Below are 15,277 nucleotides of genomic sequence, written 5' to 3' on the forward strand. Positions count from 1 at the left end.
ATTTATTTGAATACTTCAATGTACCCATAAAGTACATTACTTTATTGGCAGTCTTTAGTATTGAGTCAGTGGTCCAAATACCTTTTTTTAGATGTCTGTGAGAAGGCAGCCAGGGAAGGGGAGGGGGGGTGGTTCAAATGTGGCTTATGGCCAAGTTAGCTAAACTGTAACTATCTAGCCAAATATTTAGATGTCATCATCCCAATTGATTTCCTTCTCTAGTCTACCTCATTTTTATCTTCCTGGAGGGGGGAGTTTGTTTGTGTTTTACCTGTTTTATTTTTCTGTATGATTTACAGTGATACTAGAAATGACTGTCAGTTTAATGAGCACAGGCGTGCAAGGCTGCACAAACAGGGAAGCAGAACGTGGCGCACTCCAGTGGTATCTCATGTTGAGTGAACCTGAGAACAGTGCAGGTGCATGGCAGAGGCTGCACATGACAGCATGTGGGAACACTCAGACAATATTTTTAGAAATCTCTCCCATTGGCCACTGTGGAATGCTAAGATAAGGGTAGCAGTGAGTGCCGTTATGTTTTAAGTCAAAGTCCAAATTCCACACATGCCTTTACAAAAGCATCTTTTTCACCCTACATTTGGTTTTCATAAATGCAAAAAAAATCCCAGAATGTGTACAATAAGTTCAAGCAAACATATTTTAGTCAGCCCTACGTATTGCCAAGCATCAATAAATGTATCATTCCTTAAATGCTGATTGTGTAACAATTTTAACTGAATTAAGCTGTGTTGTAATTACCATCACACAAAATATTTACCCTTGGACTTTTTTAGACTACTTTTGGCAGTGCAAATGTGCAGGCCTATCTTAATCAGGCTTTCATATTAAAGCTGCTTTCTGTGTTTAATTGCTCCTTCCTTCATGTCCCTCTCATCCATACACAGCTCCGCCTGCAAGGCCGGACATAGCGAGGTGGAGAAGGACGGGGAACTGTCGGGGAGCGAGCCTGCGGCTCCAGAATGCGACCGCCATGTTTACAAGAGCGTCCTGGAGGGCGGCGACATTCCTCTGCAAGGTCTGCGGGCCCTCAACAAGCGCCACGCCAGCTCGTCCTCTTCTAAAGGTAGGAATCCAGTGGCGCTCCACAGGCTGCCTGTAGAGATAGGGGGTGCAGGCTCCTCACTGGGCCATGCGAAGGCCTTCCACTGAGACGGAACCAATGACTTACAGTGATGTTGGACTGTAAAAGTGTCAGGGATACATGTGTTTCCTTTTAACTTTCTGTTGGAATCTACGCGTTTCTTTCCTCTTCTTTTTTTTCTCCTTTTTTTTTTTTTGTTGCTCCGTTTGTTTGCTCCAGGTTATCATAGCAGTGGCCAATCACCTTGCAACATTCATTTTCTCAGCAGTTTTTTTTTATTATTGATGTCATCGACGTTCCACCAAACGTTATCCAGTCATTTGCTTGGGAAGTCACTGAGAGTTTAAACATTATGGGGAGAGAGAGAAGGTTGCTTGCAGTGTTTCAGCTAAATCAATTGAAGCTAACTTCAGGTTCTGATCCTGTCCTCCATTCCTGAAGCAGGCAGTAGCTAGGCAGGCTTCGGGCAGGGCTCCAGAGTGTTCCACAGCCAGAGAGCAGAGGTGCAGCAGAGGGACGGATGGGGAGGAAAGGGGGAGATAAACAGGGCTCTGCTTAACGGGCTGGGCCAGACAGGGGTGAGATCAACAAGAGGGACACAGAGGGTGGGCAGGCAGGAGGAAGTCAGCTGTCAGAGTGAGGTCAGAGGATGGAATGCGTGCGCACATGACCAGGAGAGAAATGCTGGGGGAGGAGAGGAAAGGAAGGAGAGGGGAGGAGAAAGGAAGGGACGGATCGGGCACAGACACGATGCTGCCCCCAATACTTAACATTCCGATTGTTGAGCAATGCTTAAACCAACGTCAGAAATTCAGGGAGCTCACCTTTGTGACAGTCATTTTCTAATGTTTATTTTCCGTGTTGCACCCACATTACATATTGAACATATTAGCTATCTATAATTGAACACCTCAGTGGAGAAAATATAATTTTCCTCAAAATAGATTGTGAAGTCTTACAAAACGTAAATCGCTTGTTTAGTATTTTGTTTGATATTTTGCACCGTCGGGTCCTTACTCAAGGCCTCATTCAGTAAACTGAAGGAAACAGCTGTAAAGGCAATTCCGCTGTATCTTGATTGAAGTCAACTGACTAGCACACTTGGTCATTATGGCTCACCAGAGACATTACCCTAAGTCTTGCACTGCCAGATGAAGTGCGGACACAAAACATAGGAAAGCAAGCAACCAAAAACTGGAGTAAATGCTTATCACGTGTGCGCTGATAATGGCAGGCTTTGTGTTTTTATTTAGCTAATACTTCTTGAGGGATTTCAAGGAGTTTTCCCTCTTAATGTACTACAAACATCTAACTTCTTGAGTTAAGTCTTTCTGTTGGACCTTGAATGAGGATATTTGGCATTATATATACTGAGCCATGTAGCCATAGAGCCACTAAGCTATACCTTTGGCTCAGCCAGATGCTGAGCCAAAAATGCAACTGCCTTCCACAACAGTCAGGGACAAAGATGATGCCCTTTTGTCGTTTGTGCTACTGCACCTTGTGTGACATTTGTCTCATTTAGGCAATATTGACAGTCTCATATGCTTACTTACAGGCCTGACAACATCACATCATCATGACATGGCATCTCATGGCATTCTGTTCCTGGCCCTTTGTGTTCCACATCTTTATGTTGTTACAGTCATCAGTAGATTGATAGGTCATAGAGACTGAAAAAGCATACTAGATTCAAATAGATTTGGAGATTGATCAATTAAGTTGATAATCTTGAACTGTTGATTTTATGTAAGTTGTATTAAACTTATCGGTTACTACAGTATGAAATATGTTTGTAAGGCATTAAAAGTTTCACTGCTCCATTTGAACACATTTGACCTCACTACACTGTAGTGCCATTGCTATTAGTATAACAAAGTCATTTGTTACTTGATGTCAACTGCATCAAGTTTTTTCTCTTCTCATCAACTTTTGATGGAAGTTAGTCTTTCTTAAAAAATGTGTCTGACACTGTTTAAGTGTGTGTGTGTGTGTGTGAATCTGTGACCATTGTAATCTAATATGCTGTTTATTCTGTTGTCCTGCATGCTTGCCAGTGGATTATAAAGGTGGGAATGGCCATATAATTTCACCCTGCTCCTCTGTAAATAGTCGATCAGTTCTTGCCAGTAATGCCCTAGGTTACCAGTGTAAGAATAAGAAGCCTCTATCTGCTGCCAAAGCCTGCATACCACAAATCCTCCCCTCTAAATTCAAGCCCAAGCTTCTGCCCCCCAGTGGCGACAGCCAGGACTGCAGGACTGGGTCTGTCAGGCACCCCAAAGCACACAGTTGTGAGGATCTGTATACTGGGACATGTGGGCCGGGAAGCGCTGGAACATTGGCAGGGGAGGATTGGCAAAATGTAGACTCCCTCCCCAACTGTCCATCTGAGTGTGCGTCTGGCCTTAGGAATGGCTCCCCAGCGACCAGAAGGAGCACCGCTGAGTTCTCCACCATGTACAGGAACATGCACAGCATCCAGAGGCCTAGCTCGGTGGGCTCCAGCCCCCACGGCAGTGTCCGGAGCCTGGCCTCACTTTTTGAGAAAACAGGGGTCAATGAGGGTGAGAGGTCAGAGGGTGACGAGGCTGGTGACATTCCACGGGATGCCGTGTCATCACGGGTCAGTGAATTTGAGTTAATCATCCAGCGCTCCAGCCCCGCACCCACACGCTCCTCCTCCATGCCAACGCTGCATTCTGACCACAGTCACAGCCCCAGCCCTAGCCCAGCCCACCTCTACATGGCTTTTGCAGTCTCGGCAGAGTCCTTGCTGGAAACGGAGCCTGCGCAGACAGCGACAGTGGTCTGCTCCCTGGTGGACACAGAGGGCAAGGCAGCCAGGGAGGAGGCATCTCTGTCAGGCAGTGAGGTGGTTGAGAAGGTGGTCTCCCTGGAGTACAGTGACTCACCAAGAGCTGAGTCACTGTCTGGGGCTGAGACTGAGGCGGAGGCGGAGGTGGAGCAGAGATCTACTGAAAAGGCTCCTGGAGAGAACCATCTGGTAGACAATGAACCAGACTGCCCTCAAGTGATGGTTACACCTCCCTTTCCACACAACCACAATCACAACCTGAACCACCACCATCATGCCCTCCACAATCACCTCCACTTGAAACCCAGTAAATGCAAAGGCTCCTGCCCTGCCTCTTACACACGCTTCACCACCATCCGCAGGCATGAAAGACAGCAGGCCTCAGCCCAACAGAACAAGCAGGCCCCCCAGGAGAAGAAAAGCAGCCTGCCTGGAAACCTGTTCCTCCTTGGCCCGGCACCATTCAGGGTCCGGAGACCCCTCCACCCCCACCAGGCCAAGAGAACTCTGTCGGCCACCAAGGTAATGGCTGGCCACAGCAGTGGGTCCGTTGAGCTGAGGCCGCTGATCCCCCAGCGCCTCTCCTCCCTGGAGGTCCTGGAGAGACTGAACAGTGGGGATGGGGGGTCAGAGGGGGGAGACAGGGACAGCCTGACTAATGGGGAGGGCTTGGACGCCAACGGAAATCTACTGCAGCTCCGGGCAGCTCGCCGCAGAGGTGGCTATCTCCATACTTTCACCAGTGTCACCTCCCTTCTCCCTCTCCTCTTGCACATGTGTCCATCTCTGTGGTCACTCATTCCTCTCTGACTCTTTTCGTCACATTGTGTCCCTTTTCCTCCACAAAAAAAAATGGTGCCACCTTCCATCATTAGTTTGTGTGTTTTGTTACAAAGTGACAGTGCAGCCTCCATCTCACTTTGTTTGTAGTTTGGTACTTTTTTTCCCAATTCATTTTGTGTTTGAGTGTGGCCTTGCCTAGTGAACATTTTTCCCCCTCACAAATCCATTTGAAAGCATTTCAATTACTATATGGGATTCTGACATCTTTTGGTAAAGTATGTGTCTTTTGGCAACACTTCACTGAGGAGATAAACTGAACAAATGTGTCCCACATGAATTTTACACTCATTTGTAAAACATCCTATTTCAAGACCCACATGAAATGATGTATAATGTTTATGTGGGTTAAGTAATAGCATTGCAGATACCCCCTCAAGTGATGTGTTACCATGTCTTTATGGTTTTGAGTTTCTTTCTTTTTGGGAGAAACACATGTGCTATATCAAGGCCCTCGTGTCGTCTTTCAGTCTGCTACTCTGATAGGTTTAAATTAGCCAGGCAGTTTCCTGCTTTTACTTCCTGCCATGGTAGCTGGTATCAGTATCACTGGTCCATTCTACTATACACTTGGTGATACAATGATAGCTACAGCAACTGAAAGTTTGGCAGTGATACGGGTTGTCTCTTTCGACACTTGCTAACAGACATGGTGAAATGTCTATGAAACAGGCAGGGTGGGGAGAACTTAAGGAAGTGAGTAGTATTTTAGGAGCCTAGTGTAGTCTTGGAGTTTTACAGCTCATTTAGAGGGCAAATGATTGATCACATTACTCTAAATATGGTTACGTAATAGGCATTTACACAATTCCACCATCATACAGATCATTCTCATAAAACTTGAATCAAGTTTCATAGTTTTGTTTCCAGAATGCATCAACCTTGTGTTGTATCATTTTCTCAAAAACACTGGCTGGTTTATAGTGTGCTTGTTCTATGTGCATGGGAAAGTACCACGATTTTGTCTGCGTGTGTTGTTTGCTGTTGTCAAAATCCACTGTTCACCCAAAGCATGTACATTTATAAAACATTTGTTATACATTTGCTTTACTTGAGTCATCATATCTATACTGTATGTGCATTGTAGTTACAGTGCTGTCATGGATGTTTCTTCACATATGATTACAGATATAGTAAGTATATTTTGAAAAGACGTCAGAACATAATGGATTTGTTTCTATCTTTGTTAGATTCAGACTCATCCCAGATTCTGATCCAGGGTGATCAGGGCGAACAGGACGAGGTGGTCAGGAGACGCCATGGCGACAAAGAGGTGATCTTCCTGTCTGAGTCATTTCTCTACAGTACCAAAAATACACTTCATTGTTGACATGCAACAATGTCAACAACAACTGAGCAACAGTAAAACAGTACAAGAAATATTTGGGCACATACTACAGAAGTAATGTGTCATGTGAAGTCAAGGGAAGTTTAATCGTGGAAAGTATAATCTGCTACAGGAGATGATCATGGAACACTGTTTTGTCCCTTCAGAAAATGTTGGAGGAGCAGCGTCGGCTGAAGCGGGAACAGGAAGAGGCGGACACGGCTTCGAGGCGGCACACAGGCATCGTCCTGACTCATCACCAGTTCATCACAAACGAGCGCTTTGGAGACCTGCTCAACATCACTGACACAGATAAAAGGAAATCTGGTTCAGAGGTAGCAAATCAGCTCTATTTGCTTTCATGAGCAGGCGCTTTTCAGCTTTCCTTGTAAACTCTCTTTGCAGCCTTCTGTCAGTAACTACACCCAACAGTAGGCATGTATGCTATAAAGGAGAAGAGTCACATGCGTATCATTCCATTACTAGAATATTCTTGGCGGATCAGGGACACTGAAAGGACACATCTCTTAGGCAAATGAGCTCAGACATTTATTATAAGTCACACATTTACAGTATATGTTTTACTGAATTGTCACAAAATGTCTCACTATTCTTTTGTCCACTGAGAATATCAAAATGGGAAATGACACACAGTGTAAGCTGTGAGAAAGCAAGAGAGCAAACTTCAAGGGATATTTCCTTTTTCAGTTCCACGACTTTATGGGTCAATAACATCTCACAGGGATATAAATTGTGGAGGCACAACCCCCAGTGATTCAGTCTAACTCAAGCTATAAGACAACCTTGTTAACTTTCTGCTCAAGCCTTGGAGTCTGGCATGCGAGACCAGCTAGCCTGAAGATAAGCAATGTTCAATGCTTTACAGCATAGCAGGCAGTCAGACAGAGAACATCTTTATGCCAGTCATGTTCTAACAATCCCTGCCACTGTGTGTTTACAGAGAACTCCTGCCCTGGCTCGATTTGACTTCAGAGCAGAGACCCTAAAGTAGGTAAAACAAATGGACTCAAACGGTACTATAAGTGTTTTCTGGAACATGCAGCATGAAATATTTCGAGCTCCAGTGAGATAGAAACCCTCATGTCTCATAGTTGCCATAAAACTGTAACTTTGATGTGACTTAAAGTGACAATGTCCCACATTATGGAGTTGGCCTCACTCCTCGCACCCTTGCAAGTCTCATATATCTCGATGCCTGTTTCTTAGTTTTGTGAATCATTGTTAAATTCTTATGTTTTCTTGTTGCTGTTCTCTTCAATTGGTATTTGTTGACAATTCTAATCTAAACACCTCTTTCATCTTTTTTTTGTCAGAGAGTTGCCTTTTCAAAAGGGAGACATCGTGTACATCTATAAACAGGTGGATCAGAATTGGTATGAAGGTGAACACCACGGCAGAGTCGGCATCTTCCCACGCAGTTACGTTGAGGTACATAAAGTCCCTTACCATTGACCTAGACTTTCAAAAGGGTTCCTTTTGGTTGGATTTATTGCTGTACAGCCAGATTATGTCAACAAGTCACTTTGGGGTTATGCTACAGATCTGCTCATGATGTTGAGACCCAGCTATGAAAACAGTAACGACGACCAGTAACTTGATGTTTTGTGTGCTCATCCAGCTGCTTCCCCCCACCGAGAAGGCCCAGCCAAAAAAGAGTGCCCCAGTGCAGGTGTTGGAGTACGGGGAAGCTATCGCCCGCTTCAACTTCACGGGGGACACAGGAGTGGAAATGTCCTTCAGAAAGGTATGGCAGAAAGAACAAGGTTTAAGTGTCTCACGTAATGACAAATCAATGGCTGTTTCTATTTGCACATCACTTGTCCATCTGTGAGTTAATGAGATGCATGTGTATGTCTGCAGGGGGAGAGGATCATTCTGATTCGCCGGGTTGATGAGAACTGGTATGAGGGCAAAATCTCTGGCACCAATCGCCAGGGCATCTTCCCTGTGACCTACATTGAGGTACACAAACGACCCCGTGTCAAAAATGGAGTGGAGTATCCAGACCCCCCCATGAGCCACTCACCTCAACGCAGCACCAACGCTTCACCTCAGGTAGGAAAGCACCACCTCATACACCCACCTTGTAGAGGTAGGTCTACAGGAATGTGACATCCTTTCAAAAGGATTTTTATTTCCAAGTCCACTATTTATTTCACTTCCATTGTTTACGCACATTGTTTTCATATTTCTTTTCCTTTTCTGTCTTCTCATCCCCCTCCTCCTCTCTGTCATTTTGGTGTAAAAGCTGAACCGTAATCGGCTCGCCACCTCCCCTCTCCCACTCCCTCACTCCCCCCGCCGCTCCGTGTCCCCTGAGGTCCACGCAATCTCGTCCGAGTGGATCTCCCTAACTGTGGGCGGGCCGAGCCGCCCTGCTGCCCCCACCCCTCCTCTCCCCCCCCTTCCCACAGTGTCCTATCGCTGGGGCGAGTATTTGCCACCCTCCCTCAACGCCAGTCCTGTGCCCCCCATCTATGGCAGCCCCTACTGCATCTCCCCCACGGCCTCTCCCTCAGCTTCCCCCCTGCCCCCACCCTACCCTCCCCGCCCCAGCTCAGCCACTCCCTTCCTCACCTTCACCCCACCTCAGGGAGAGGACTTCCTGCTCTCCCCTCCCTCCCCCCGTCTTTCCCGCAGCCTGAGCCCTTGCGGTGGGTCAGGCCTGGAGGGCTGGCTGACTGGGGCCAGCCCCCTGAGCATCCTGGAGAGGGAATTGACAGAGGGGGAGGGGGCAGACAGGGACAGGGGCAGTGGCCGCGAAGCACGGGGCAGCTGGCGAAATAGCCCTGCAGAGGTATCTTCTGCATGGTGTGCAGTGTTGCATCTCAGGCTCACTGGAGCAGGGCTGTGGGCCACCATAGAATGTTATCATTTAGCTTGCGTCAGTTTACAGTATTTGCGCAATGGATGGTTGTGTAATAGATATTACTAACTGTAGGCGTGAGAGAATTTGTAACATGCGGTGCTTAGCTGGTTTATCTAGGACGGAATCAAATATTTTCACCCTGTTTGACAAGGCTTTGAATTCCTGCAAGTTTGCATGTTGTTAAGCGTGCACCACTAACATGCAAATTTGATAAGACTACAAACTCAGTGGTATAGAAAGTTTAATCTAGACTGTTTATAATGATAACCATTTTACCCTGCATGACTGTTACTGTGTTCAGATTCTAGAGCATGTTGAATAATAAGTGTAGTTTATCCTAGATGTTGATACTTTTCTTATTTTACAAGAACTTCCTATGTTCCAGGACAAGACTATATAAACGTTTTCTTACCAACTCTCCCTCAACTCGAAAAGAGCGTGATTGACCTATAATTGTAATTTCAACAAATAAAATGTTGTGGCCTCCAGACATAAGTTGTTGTCAGATGCTGAGGCTAACGTGTGTTCCTTTCCCCTCAGCTGGTGAAGAATGAGAGTGATTACCATGGACGAACCTCCAGAAGCCCTGTTATGTTGTTTGACATCCAAGACAATAACAATGCTAACTCATTTGCGGTAAGGCTATGGAGACCTATGAGGATTTGTTTATTTGGAGATTTAAACATGGCCAGCATGTTGTGGGGGATAATATATGCTGTTACCTATTTGATGTGTATAGATCTGAGCTGATCTCCATTCATCTACTAAACGATTTAATATCCCTTTACTTATCACTGTCAAAAACCCATCCAACTTACTTCATTTAACTCCCATCTCAGCTTGAATATGGTATCGTAAAATTATGTAAATACATTATACTGCATGTAAAATGTGACTGATTTTGGCTCCTATACTACTTTCTTGATATTATCTGCACCCCTGTCATCTTTATCTTGCCACTAGTGCAGCATGTCCACTTTTATTATTTCTGTAAAAACGGAACTAATATTTCATTGTTGACTGTACATTCTACATGCACTCACTCTGGTGTCTTGCTCTTCCATGCTTACCTTCTGGACTCCGCCACCATCTCTCCTGGTTTCACGGCTTTCCTGGTCTTTTAACGGATCCCTCCCTTTCTCTGCCTTACTACTCACTGGACCCACTTCCTGTCTGACCGCTAATTCTGTCCCTGACCCCCCTCTTCCTTAAAATGAATCTGTCTCTCTGCTCTGGCTGGGGGACACTCTGTGGGGGCGCTCTCTGGTCTCCTCAATCAGGAGGCGGTCTGTAATGAGATCATGAATATAGCAGAGACCTCTGTGAGGTACTGCAGCACCCTCTCCCACCCCCATGACTCTGTCCACAGACTGCCCCCCCACCCCAGTAAACAATCTCTCATCATTTCCCAGCAACCCCAGTCCCACAGCAGCAGTCCAGAGCCGAGCCGTCTCAGCTGTGGAATGTGAGTACTGTAGAAGGTTCTGGATACTCTGCATTACCCTATCTGCGCATATCATCAACGGCTTCAAAGCCTCAGATCTAAGTTATGTGCAGGGCTAGGTTGTCCCCAGAATATTTTTCTGCTGATCTGTTAAGACCATTTATACTGTAAGTAGTGGTGCACACTGTAGGCTATAGTAACACGTAATGGTTGGAACAATTTCTGTCTTTTACTTTTGGTTCATAATCTACAACTCAATTTGTTTAGTGTTGTTCTAGCTCTTGTTGGGTTATTTTTCTAGTTTTTCCAGTTGTCTTTCTAACCCCTTGTTTTTGCTCTTCTGACAAGGCTTTGTGTTGTGCTGTAGTTTCCAGGCTTTGTACAGTTATGTGCCTCAGAATGAGGATGAGCTGGAGCTACAGGAAGGAGATCTTGTCAATGTCATGGAGAAGTGTGATGACGGCTGGTTTGTTGGTACGTGCATTGAGCCTCGGGCCAGATTCCTCATAGATATGGTCATATAGTCAAAGTGTGTCATCCATCCATATCGGTTTTCTACTGGCTGACAGGAGAAGCAAGCACTGTGTATTATGTGTATTTGCTAAGATGCACTAAGGATGATTGACAGACAGTCTTACATTTACCAATATTGCATTTATATGGTATGTATAAAAAACATACAGTATGTATTCATTGTAAGTGGTTGCTTTTTAAGTGGTGCAATACCACCACAATTATTTACTTTTGTGACATGTTTGATTACTTTATTAACTGTTCACTTTTCTGTTTTTCAGGTACCTCAAAGCGGACAAAGAAATTTGGCACTTTCCCTGGGAATTACGTGAAGGAGGTCAACTTGTAACACTTGGTTGCCTGCCAAGTTAGGAAAACTATTACTATTGCGCTTGACTGTTTAATTAGAATAGTCATTTAGCCAGGTATTTACATTTGTCTGGGTAAGTGATTGGTTTGGTGTGAGGTATGTTCATGTGCATGCGGCGGCGACCGAGACAGCTGTTGACTCCCTGACCAAAGCTCAGTATGGTGTATACCTTTATCACATTCTACAAAGTACCTGGCTCAATTTGTCATATTCTCAAAGTAGAAATATACAGTCAAAACTACTCCCAAAACGTCTGCACTCACTATATATTATTGTGTATATAGTAGCCTTGGCGTGTCATTGTCATTTACTGTATACGAGTGTTACTAAAGCACATGCTAGACTTTGGGGGTCAACAGCAGAGTAGTCAGAGGGGATCAGAGGGGATCTTAAGAGTGCTCAAATAATGTGTTGATGCAGTATGGAACTTGAGCTCTTTGTCATCAGCTACCTTTCAGGACCTTCTTGACAGAAGTGCTTTCTCTCATCAACCATGAATGCAGACACACACTTGTGATACATGTGAGATTTGAAACAAACATTAAGCCTATTTGAAGACTAATGTTTTTCCAATGGATATCCAATAAGCATTAGTGTTTTAATGGACATACCGTACACATATCAGGCTGTATGTGATGGCACATTCTTGGACTGTGTACACAAGACCATGTTCCTTGGTTTAGATTTCAAAAACGTGGTGACCTCAATGTGCACCCAATGGCCTTGAGATATGAAGTTATAGGTCTGGGTTGTATCTTTGTGAAATGGCTAGGGTTTTGCTCTTTTCTGGGGAATTCAGAATGCACTGAAAACTATACATCTCAGAATTTGAGACATTACAATATAATATAGTCAGTGTTGGCTCGGTTTTTGTGAAGTAGCAGAGCATTCTTACCTCAGTGCAGTCAAAAAGCTTCCAATGCCATTTAGTATTGCCTCTGTTTTCCATTCAAAGTCTATAATATACTGTATAACTCTAGCATGGCCATGCATGATAGAACGTCAAAAACAAAAAGATAATGTTAGCTACACTTTCCGACAGTTAACATTATAAATTTAATCAGGAACAGGTCTTGCTGCACTATGTGCCTGATAAATAACACATATTGTGTATTTAAGTGAGTTTGTTTGCTCTGGTTCATGCTTGTGTGTGTGTACGCATAGGAACATTATACCTTACAAAAAATAAATCTGTCATCCTGTATGTCTCTCCCTGAAAATTTGAGGTAACATAAGCTGTTTGATCTTCTGTGATTTCTGTAAGGTAGCTGGTGGGAGACAGCTGTCTAAGCTAGACTGGCTCCAGGGTAACCACAAGACAGGCGTGGTATGCTACTTTTAAAGCACTTACTTCCGGTGTGGTCATCATTGGCGATTTTAACTATGGTAGGCTAATCCAAAAAGATCCCGATGTCATTGGCAGACACGTTTCCATTATAAGCTCTTTGTTTGACTGACAATTCATATTAATTTACTGTAGGGGGAAGAACAATGCTCTTGCACTAAGTTGTAGATACCAGGGGGTGGGGGGTGCTAACAGGAACACAGATGCCTCTATGATTTGTCCAGATGTATTAATATTTTTCCTGCCAGTATCATAGGAATGACTGCAAAGAATGTCACATCATTATAGCATGAATTAATCAATCTTAGGGTGCTCAAAACTAAGACAGAGCAGTCTGCTGGTATGGAAACAGTGTAATGGGGTTGAAAGTATCCTTGAACTAGATAACTCCCCCCAGTAAGATTGATTTCTATTCTAATATCAAAGCATCAAGGTAGTCTTCCGGTGAGGACAGAGGTCGTAGATCTGAAGACCTCATCAGAACAAGCACATGTCAGAATATGTCCTGTAAACATACCTCAAAAGTATGTGACGGAAAATACATCTTTTTTACTTTGCTCTCATCAAAGTCCTCACCAGTGTTATCATTCACTGTGGTGTGTAAAGCAGAATTCCTTATTGACAAGACTTGATAAATAACACAAATCTTGATCAGCAACAGAGATTACTGGCTTGCATTTACATATGAAGGATCCTGCAGAAAAAAGTTTGAATAACTAACTAACAGTATCTATAGAAATCATAAAGTATTTTCCATCCAACCATCAGTATTGATGTGTTAGTATTTTCCTAACATTTATTTTACTTGAAATTTTAATTGAAGAAAAAATAGAAGTTTAAACACATTTGATAACAGTAATCTAATAAATAAGCATATAGAGATGATCATGATAGTCACTTATATATTTGTTATATATCTCTATTTTTCCATTGACAAGGTTAGTGTTGGTAGTGCAGTGATGATCACCAATTACCAGACTGGGATAGGGTTTGAAGCTGTAAGTAGCCACCACCTACAATAATATGAGATTAACTGTATCTAAAATGGCAGCACTAACATCTTATCATTATCTGTCAGTTGTTATTAAAACATATACAAATTTTCAGTCAGCTAAGACTTTTGTCATCTCCTAGAAAGAACCTATTATCAAGCAAAACATGACACTAAAACTATTTTGTGTGGTTGGTAATACTAGTCTTGAGTAACAAGTACATTATTATGACTATCTGGTATTTTGTGGTACCTAGGAGGACATTTTATCATTTGCTCATTTATTTATAGGGATCAGTGCTTCTCCCTGTAGTCTGCTTTACCAGGCTAATTGCCATAATTAGTTTTTGAGGAGTATGCTGAGTGACTAAGTTACCTGTCTTCCTTTCACTTAGTGTACTTTATCAATTTGCCCCTCTCTTGTTCTCTCATATACCCAAGACAGAAAAAATAATAATAATGGTATGCTCCGTCTCTTGAATGGTGTGCTCAATCATTCTCTTTTCACCCCACAAGTCAGTATAGAATGATATACTATAATAGTGTGCTCCATGACACATCGCAGGATGTATGAATGTATGAATGTGGAGTATTGTATACACATGTAAAAAAAACAAGCAAACAAATAAAATGAACAGTGCTTTCAGTTTGAATGAAAATGCAAACCATTAAACAGCCTGGCACAATAAGGATTGTAAATATGTAAAATAAAAAAGAATACAATGCAAGTGTTCAGGAAAAAAATGACACTGTCAGTTGTTAACGTTCATTTTCCATTAAGAATATTGGCAAAGCACAGAATGAAGATTTATTGACCACACACAGGTTGACACATTTGAAGTAACATTACGCTGCCATGTTGTGAGGATCGTAATGCCTTATGTCAGATGCAAATTGTGCCTCATTGTCATTTGCTTTTATTGATTATCACCGAAGTGTATCCATGTCATATTTAAGAATGTTATTATTGTTTCCCCCATAGTTCTAGTCTTTGTGATGGGAAAAGAACATTTACTAAGGACCTGTCAGTTACTGTACCAGTACCTAGACTAAAGTGTGACACAAATGCTTCAAATAAATGATTAATAATCATAAGAATGTTTTCTTTAGTTTACTGAGATGCACAACCTGCAACAGGTTTGGTTTGTTTTCTTCAATTTGCAGTGCTGTTACAATGACTATATTAAAATAAAGACAACACTATTTACTGCTGTGATTTTGGTATTATGCAATATTTAATAAACAATATACAGCATTTGTAGGCGGCACATGTTTTTATTTAATTTCCTTATTGTACTAAATAGCCTTATAATGTAAGAAAACTGTTCCTGTTTTATACAAAGGTCACCATAGAAAGTGGACATTTTGAACTTCAAACTTTTCTATTTAGGCCTACATTTAGATACATTAATACATTTAGGCTAGAGTAGGAACTTGTAACTGTTTAAAAATGACCAAGTTTGAAAATAACATTAAACATTTAAATTGCCGCATTTCTGCCCCGTGGTGGCCAGCGCTGGGAGAGAGGGAAACAGCACAGATGAGAAAAGTGTGTGGGGAGAGTTCAGAGTTCATAACCGACAAACACTTTCTTATGTGTCTCCTCACTTTCATAAAGTAATTATTGCTCTGTGTCT

At 43.0% G+C, this 15,277-nt stretch overlaps 1 protein-coding gene across 7 annotated transcripts in view; it reads left to right on the forward strand.

The window, feature by feature from the left end:
* Positions 1-14,897, forward strand: part of LOC134022434 (sorbin and SH3 domain-containing protein 1) — a 36,387-nt gene extending 21,490 nt beyond the window's left edge. For 5 of the 7 annotated variants that reach the window (XM_062463958.1, XM_062463954.1, XM_062463957.1 and 2 more), the window contains exons 15-26: positions 906-1,084; positions 5,951-6,033; positions 6,255-6,422; positions 7,049-7,095; positions 7,422-7,536; positions 7,727-7,852; positions 7,969-8,163; positions 8,357-8,905; positions 9,518-9,613; positions 10,258-10,442; positions 10,789-10,895; positions 11,216-14,897. In XM_062463958.1, the coding sequence (XP_062319942.1) occupies positions 906-1,084; positions 5,951-6,033; positions 6,255-6,422; positions 7,049-7,095; positions 7,422-7,536; positions 7,727-7,852; positions 7,969-8,163; positions 8,357-8,905; positions 9,518-9,613; positions 10,258-10,442; positions 10,789-10,895; positions 11,216-11,283 (1,918 nt within the window). In that variant the 3' untranslated portion in view covers positions 11,284-14,897. Of the gene's footprint in view, positions 1-905; positions 1,085-3,159; positions 4,639-5,950; positions 6,034-6,254; positions 6,423-7,048; positions 7,096-7,421; positions 7,537-7,726; positions 7,853-7,968; positions 8,164-8,356; positions 8,906-9,517; positions 9,614-10,257; positions 10,443-10,788; positions 10,896-11,215 lie in introns of all 7 variants that reach the window. The other 2 variants (XM_062463960.1, XM_062463959.1) reach the window with 2 other exon arrangements.
* The last annotated feature ends 380 nt before the right edge of the window (positions 14,898-15,277 follow it).

This window comes from Osmerus eperlanus, chromosome 6 (assembly GCF_963692335.1).
Source record: "Osmerus eperlanus chromosome 6, fOsmEpe2.1, whole genome shotgun sequence".
In the NCBI taxonomy this organism is placed as follows: domain Eukaryota; kingdom Metazoa; phylum Chordata; class Actinopteri; order Osmeriformes; family Osmeridae; genus Osmerus; species Osmerus eperlanus.